Source organism: Rhea americana, unplaced genomic scaffold (assembly GCF_003343005.1).
Source record: "Rhea americana isolate MKP2758 unplaced genomic scaffold, rheAme1 scaffold_341, whole genome shotgun sequence".
Lineage (NCBI taxonomy): Eukaryota > Metazoa > Chordata > Aves > Rheiformes > Rheidae > Rhea > Rhea americana.
In genome coordinates, this window is record NW_028186470.1 from 59841 (window position 1) to 67474 (window position 7634).

The 7634-nt window shown below is 63.3% G+C and overlaps 1 protein-coding gene across 4 annotated transcripts; it reads left to right on the plus strand.

The window, feature by feature from the left end:
- Positions 1–1609: 1609 nt before the first annotated feature.
- On the plus strand, positions 1610–7590 carry GRIN3B (glutamate ionotropic receptor NMDA type subunit 3B). Of its 4 annotated transcripts, XM_085311449.1 has the most exons (10): positions 1610–2210; positions 2637–3687; positions 4150–4295; positions 4448–4563; positions 4769–4897; positions 5000–5164; positions 5266–5333; positions 5433–5762; positions 6701–6839; positions 7238–7590. In XM_085311449.1, exons 1-10 carry the CDS (start codon positions 1630–1632, stop codon positions 7279–7281), a joined length of 2769 nt encoding a protein of 922 aa, XP_085167575.1. In that variant the 5' UTR covers positions 1610–1629; the 3' UTR covers positions 7282–7590. The 4 variants fall into 4 exon arrangements, with proteins under 4 accessions (XP_085167575.1, XP_085167577.1, XP_085167579.1 ...); XM_085311451.1 differs by lacking the exon at positions 7238–7590 and having other exon boundaries at positions 4746–4897; positions 6701–6833; XM_085311453.1 differs by lacking the exons at positions 6701–6839; positions 7238–7590 and adding an exon at positions 6136–6625 and having other exon boundaries at positions 4746–4897.
- The last annotated feature ends 44 nt before the right edge of the window (positions 7591–7634 follow it).

A 7634-nucleotide genomic window follows, 5' to 3' on the forward strand; every position in this document is an offset into this window, starting at 1 on the left:
TCCCGTCCCGGCTCCGTCCCGGCTCCCACCCTGGCTCTGTCACGGCTCCGACCCTGCTCCCATCCTTGTTCTCATCCCGGCTCCGTCCCGGCTTCCACCCTGGCTCCGTCACGGCTCCGACCCTGCTCCCGTCCTTGTTCCCATCCCGGCTCCGTCCTTGTTCCCATCCCGGCTCCGTCCCGCCTCCGATCATGCTCCTGTTCTTTCTCCCCTTCCAGTTCCATCCCGGCTCCATCCCAGTCCCGTCCTGGCTCCGACCCTGTTTCTGTCCTTGCTCCCATCCTGTCTCCGTCCCACTCCAATCCCGGCTCCATCCCGACCCTTTTCCAGCCCCATTGCAGCTCAATTCCAGTTCCCATCCCAGCTCCATCTCAGATTCTTCCAGCTTCATTCCAGCCYTATCCCGGCTCCCACCCTATCTCCATCCCAGTCCTATCCTGGCTCCATCCCAGCTCCCATCCCAGCCCCATTGCAGTTTGTATCGTGGCTCTATCCCAGCCCCATCTCAATTCCCATCCCAGTTCCCTCCCTGGATCCATCCTGGCCCCATCCTGGCTCCCCTCTCAGCCCCATCCCTGCTTACTTTCCAGTCCCTTCCCAGCTCTCATCCCAGGTTCCATCCTAGCCGCATCCTGACTCTCATCCCATCCCCCTCCCTGGATCTATCCCAGCTCCCTCCCAGCACCATCCTGGCTCTCTCCCAGCCCCGTCCCAGCTCCTGGGCCAAAGTGGCTCCATGGGCTCCTGCAGCTGCCCTGCACCCACGGGCTTAGCCCCAGAAGGGCTCTGGGGACATGGCCCAGCCCGGAGTCCACAGTGCCCCCAGGCTCGATTCCACTGGCCCATGAGTGACCTCCATAACCAGCCCAGAGCCCCGGTGGCCCTGGGTCCTGGGGGATTCCCCYGCCGGACAGTCCCCGGGTTCGGCCTCCTCGGTGCCAGTGCCGGACCAAGGGGTTCCCAGCACTGAGRCCACCAGCCCTGGCAGGTCCTCAGCGGATGCCGCAGCCCCAAGGGCTCTTGCCTGTCCCCAAGCCCAGCATCAGCCTAGGGCCAGTACCAAGTTCTTGGCAATCTTTCCCAGGCATTTCTGGGCTGTCCTGGGCACCCTTCCCTGTGCCCTGGGCTYTGCCATCAGCAGCCCCGGTTCCTCCCCGGAGCTGCTCCTTGGTGGAAGRTGACTCCTTCCCCTTGTGGGCAGCAGGGAGCTGGCAGCAGCCCGTCCTGCAAGCCTCTCCCAGGGGGGCAGCCCCACGAGCCAGCTCCGTCTGCCACCCGGTGAGCCAGGCGGCACCGTGTCCTTGGTGAGCTCCTGCTCTGTGGAGCTGGGGCTGATCCACAGCTCYGGCTGCGTGTGGCTGGGAGTGCGCGTGTGCAAGGGGCAAGGGGGATGCACAGCCTGCTGCCTGGGTGGCAGGTAACCCCCCTTCCACCCCAGTCTGGGGATCTGAGTGGGACYGGAGCCAGCCCGGAGTGGGCTTTCCTCTCCGGGTCTCTCCCGTTGGTCCCTTCGCAACCCTCCAGCCGACAGGAGCCAAGGGCTGCAGCCGGCATGGGGCAGGAGTAGCAAGCGCTGCACCGGGGCCGACCGCAGCCTCTGTTTGCTGGCAGAACCCTTTCCACCTCCGCATGGACCGGCAGAGCTCCCTGGAGACACTGGTGGACGTGCTGGCCAGTGTCCTCCAGGCCAATGACTGGCACGAGGTCAACCTGGTGCTCTGCCACCCCTGGGACRTCGCCAGCTTCCTCGGGCTCTGGACCCACCGCACCCAGCTCTTCCTCCGCGCCGTCCTGGACCTCAGCTACCTCGACGAGCCTGGGGCCACCCGCCGCCTCCGCCAGCACCTGCACCGCTTCCAGGTGCTTTCCAGCCCGGTGCTGGTGTTTGGCTGCAACCTGCAGCGTGCCCGGCTTGTCTTCCAGGCGGCCGAGGCGTCGGGGCTGCCGCCGCAGGAGTTTCACTGGCTGCTGGGCTCCCCGCTCAGCGCCAGCGAGCTGCAGACCGAGGGGCTGCCCCTGGGGCTCCTGGCCTACGGGGAGGTCAACAGGCCCCCGCTGGAGCACTTCATCCAGGATGCGGTGGAGCTGGTGTCCCGGGCCATCGCCGGTGCCGCCCGCGTCCGCCCCGACCTCACCCTCATCCCCACCACGGTGAACTGCAATGACGAGCACCAGGAGGGCACCGAGTCCTCGGGGCTCTTCCTCTCCCGGTAAGGGGGGGTCCCACCACGGGGGAGCAGAGCCCTGGTCCCCTCGCCTTGGCTGCCTGGTAGAGGGGACCCCGGGCTTTGCTCGCCATTGGGTGCAGCTCAGCTGTCCAGTCCCCGCTGCCCTCCTTTTCGGGACACGCTTTGTGCTGGCTGTGCAGGGGAAGGATGTGTCACGTCAGATCTCACTAAYGCTCCCCGAGCACTGTTGCTGTATAAATATTAATAATGTGAAGCCCCACTAGCGGAGCAGGCTGCAGGGACAGACGGGGACTGGATCCTGCCGCTCCTCCCTGTGCCGGAGCCGGGCTCCTCCTGCCTCCTGGCCCCGAGCCCCGTCCCTCACTGCTCCCCGGGGCTTCTGGGCCCAGAGCAGGACCCCACACTGGCAAAAGCATCCTCTTGACACCTTCCTGCCCCCTCCGCCAGGTTTCTGGCCAACACGTCCTTCCACGGCCGGACGGGACACGTGTCCGTGCACAAAGCAACRCTTGTGCACACAGAGCACCAGTACCGTATCTGGAGCCTGCTGCGGGACTCACGGGGCGAGCCGACGTGGGTGACGATGGGCACCTGGCACCACGGCAAGCTGGAGCTGGAGGAGGGCACATGGCAGAGCCACCTCCAGCACAAGAGCCCTGGTGATGGGGCCGGYGGCTCCCGCATGAAGCTGCGAGTGGTGACACTGGTGGAGCACCCCTTCGTCTTCACCAGGGAGGTAGATGAGGACGGGAGCTGCCCAGCCGGGCAGCTATGCCTGGACCCCGGCACCAATGACTCGGCCGTGCTGGATGCCCTCTTTGAGGAGCTCAGCACTGAGAATGGTTCAGTGCCACGGGAGTACAAGAAGTGCTGCTACGGGTACTGCATTGACCTGCTGGAGAAGCTCGCTGAGGACCTGCCCTTTGACTTCGAGCTCTACATTGTGGGTGATGGGAAATACGGGGCATGGAAGAACGGGCGCTGGACTGGCCTGGTGGGGGACCTGCTCAGTGGCACAGCCCACATGGCAGTCACCTCCTTCAGCATCAACTCGGCACGGAGCAAAGTCATTGACTTCACCAGCCCCTTCTTCTCCACCAGCCTGGGCATCCTGGTGAGGACCAAGGACACGGCTTCACCCATCGGGGCCTTCATGTGGCCCTTGCACTGGACCATGTGGGTGGGCATCTTCGTGGCCCTGCACATGACTGCACTCTTCCTCACCCTTTACGAGTGGAAGAGCCCCTACGGTATGACTCCCCAYGGCCGCAACCGCATGAAGATCTTCTCCTACTCTTCGGCCCTCAACCTGTGCTACGCCATCCTCTTTGGGCGCACTGTGTCCAGCAAGACACCCAAATGCTGCACCGGCCGCTTCCTTATGAACCTCTGGGCCATCTTCTGCCTCCTGGTGCTYTCCAGTTACACAGCCAACCTTGCCGCTGTCATGGTGGGGGAGAAGACCTTCGAGGAGCTCTCAGGCATCCATGACCCAAAGGTAGGAGAGCATTCATACCACTTCAGCCAGAGTGAGGGGGCTGAGCTTCAGGGAATGGGATCTGTCCTTCCTCCTTCACCTTCCCTCAGTGCCCCCTTTCTGGGGGGGGCATGACCAGCCCCTGCCAGGACCATGAGGGTCTTCTAGGCCCCCCCCGGATGCTTTTCTGCCCAATATGCTACCCCACAGGTGTTTAATCCTGGCCTCAGCTCCAGGATGGGGGAGAGCAGCCTGGGTTCATGCAGGGGCTGTCTTGCCCTGATCCCCTCGCTCTTGGAGGACTCTTTTCCACACACCCACCCCCAAGCAATGGCTGCACCACCGAAAGCAGCCCAGGGCCCCCCTGCTTGGGACTGTGGGTGCTCAGGGCTTGAGGCCGTGCTCTGGTCCCTGGGAGGAGTTGGAGGGGGGGATTGTCCCCGCCTGGGCTGGGGGTACTGATGCTCTGGTGCCTCCTTCCAGCTGCACCACCCATCGCAGGGCTTCCGCTTYGGCACGGTGTGGGAGAGCAGCGCTGAGGAGTACATCAAGAAGAGCTTCCCCGAGATGCATGAGTACATGCGGCGCTACAACGTTCCCACCACCCCCGCCGGCGTCACCATGCTCAAGTGAGGGCGGGGGGCTCTACCCCCCCCCCGGGCAGGTTTCACCCCCTGCCCTGCCGTGTGTGCCCCCCAGCACAGGCTGGGGTGTCACGGCGGGGGGCCCTGCTGCAGGGAGCAGCACCCTCCCTGAGGCCCTCGCTGTGCCTTGGCCGCAGGACGGAGCCGCCCAAGCTCAACGCCTTCATCATGGACAAGTCCCTGCTGGACTACGAGGTCTCCATTGACTCGGACTGCAAGCTGCTCACCGTGGGCAAGCCCTTCGCCATCGAAGGTGGGGGGGCGGCCACGGCAGGGCAGGGGGCTTCGGCCACGTTGGGGACGGCTGCTGCTCTGCACCCGGGGTGGGATGGGAGGGGAGCCGCAGTGGTGGTGGTGGTCCTTGATGGCAGGGGGAGCTGGGCACGCCCCCAGCCCCACCCCTGATCTGCCCCCCCCCACCCCGGCCGGGGCCAGGCTACGGCATCGGCCTCCCGCAGAACTCGCCGCTCACCTCCAACATCTCCGAGTTCATCAGCCGCTACAAGTCGGCCGGCTTCATCGATCTGCTGCACGACAAGTGGTACAAGATGGTGCCCTGCGGCAAGCGGGTCTTCGCTGTCACCGAGGTGAGGGGGGAGCCGGGACCTCGGTCCGGGGGACCCCGCGGCACTGGCGGGGAGRGGGGAGGGTGACCCTGCCCAGCCCTGCCGATGTCCCTGTCCCCGCAGACCCTGCAGATGGGCATCTACCACTTCTCGGGGCTCTTCGTGCTGCTCTGCATCGGGCTCTGCGGCTCCCTGCTCACCTCCCTGGGCGAGCACATCTTCTACCGCCTCATCCTGCCCCGCATCAAGCGGAAGAAGAAGTTCAACTACTGGCTGCACACAAGCCAGGTGGGCTCCAGCAGCACCGTCTCCCCAAAATACTCTGCCTACAAACCCTCGCTAATCCCCTGGGCCATGGGGGCCAGCTCATGCATCCCTTGTGCCCACAGAAAATCCACCGGGCGCTGAACACGGGCACAGAGGAGCAGAAGAACCAGAAGCTCAGCTTGGAGAAGAGGTAGGGGCAGCTGCTCCATGCTTCTCCTCCTCCCCGGCCCCCACCCTCCCCCCACGGAGGGGCTGCAGCAGCCACCTGCTCTTTCCCCTGCACCCCAAGGTGCAACAYCCAGCAGAGCCAAGCGCCAGCCATGGGGCAGCCCTGGAACAGCCTGCGGAAGGAGGCGCGCCGGGTGCACTTCCAGCTGGAGCAGGCCCCCGCGCGCGAGGGTCCCGTGTGGCTCCGCACGAACGGGCGGGCGCCGCAGCCCGGGGACAGGGAAGCCAGCGAGACCGAGCTGCGGGCGCTGGACGCGAAGATCGAGGCGATCCGGGACCAGCTGCAGGCGGCCCTGGTGCGGAAGAGCGAGCTGGTGGCCGCGCTGGGCCCCGCCGGGAGCAGCCAGGCGCTGCCCTCCCAGCCTGCCGCGCCGGCGCCGCGGGAGGCCAGGTGACCGCGCGGGATGGGGACGGCCGGGGCCCCCGTGTGCCACCTCTGCGGCCGGCTGAGGCTGGGCCAGGCCCTCCCGGCCTTGGAGCAGCCTGGATCGGGGCTTGGGGCGACAGAGTGCCGGGGAAGGGAAGGAGAGCTCCTGCAATGCCCGGGAAAATGCGATCCAGGGCTTCAGCGCTCCCCCCAGCCGCAGGGCTCACTCCTCCACGCAGGCAGGGGAGGGCTCGGGATGGGGCTGTACCACCTTCAGGACTGGTGGCATTCCCGGGGACTTGGGTGGGTTCGCARTGAAGGGGAAGGTTTGCTGAGTGCTTTTTTTTTTTTTGGGGGGGGGGAACAGACTGCTCACTGGTTAAATGCATTTGTTYAGGGGAAAAATAGCAAACACCGCTGCAACAGTAAGTCACTGCTAGGACAGAAGCCTGYGCCCTCCTCGGACAGCCAGACGCAGGGGAACACGTAGCGCTCGGCTCTCCCAGCCCAGGGAGGACAGAGATGGCCTCTAAAAACAAGCAGAGGTCAGGCTGCACTGCAGTGATACCATCCACCTCCTTCGCCAGCTGCAGTAGTAAATAGATGAGAGAAAGAGGAACAAATGCCACGGCACTGCGGCCCCTTCCCCTGCGCTGAAGCCTGGGGACGATCACCCATTCCTGCTGCCTCTGCAGCCCTCAGCCCTACATTAGGGTTTTGCATTTTTTGTGAYGGTAGTGGGTTAAGAGTAGGTAAGAGGCTCCTGCACCACCAGAACAAATAGTAGCATTTCTGCTGGCAGATTACTACAGAAGTTAATAACACGGTATTTCTAAACCATGTAAATAAAGATTACAGAGAAAAATAAAGACTTTTTTTTTTTTTCCTTTCCCCCCTTCCAGTTGCATCCTCTAAGCGGCAAGGCTTAGGGAGAAGGTAATGGTTCTCTCCCTTCACTGCAGGCTAGCAGCCRCCCAGCCCAGCCCAGCCCCACCGCAGGACAGCAGCGGTTAGTGCTCTGCCTTCATCTCAGCCGCAGGAGAGCCCCAGTCGGTCCCACGTGCTCAAGCTCCCTGGCCGGGCAGGCACAGGAGCGAGGAGGTGAGTAGCCCTCACCGTGCAGCACGACTGGAGCTGCCAGCAGAGCAGAAGCACATCTGCAACAGCGGTGGGAGCAGGAAGGGTTTAGACCCAAGTCGCCCCTCTGGGAGAGCCAGCTGCAGGGAAGCGACACGGAGCTGCTCTCCGCCTCAAACCAGAAACTKAGTCCTCCTCAGGCAAAGGGTGAGTGATGGACACCACCAGCRCTGGCCTCTTTCTCACCCTGAGGGCTGCAGGAGGTCACAGACCCCAGAGAAGACTTTCCTCTTCCCTTGCCAGCCTCTAAGAGAGGAAATTAAATAACTTCAGTCTAAACACGGGTAACCAGAGAAGGCCATAAAAGGATGAGGTTGATGGTACAGCAAAAGACACTGCAGGAACATTCTCCCTCCCTGCAGCTTCTCCCTTCGCACAGAGGCTGAAAAATGCTGGTGAATGYTAGTGCTGGGGACTTGGGCTCCCCGGTCCCTGTCCTGCCCAGCCCTCGCATGGACCTGGGCAGGCCAGCCCCAACGGGAGTGAGCAGGGCCCTGCTTCTTCAAGSTGCTGGCAGACCCTCACCTCCTAGGACAGCGGCAGCCAGTGTCTAAGACAGCCTGCAGACAGGAGAGGATCCTCACACATCAATTTCCAGCGGGAACCCAGCACAACCACTAGTAGAAAAACCAGAGCAGCACCACAGCAGCTGTTAGATATAATATTTATTATTATATACAAACACATTTTGTACATTAATTAAATAGAATGAACTCTACTCTTCATTCAGCAAATGATTTGGTTCATTTCCCCCTCTCC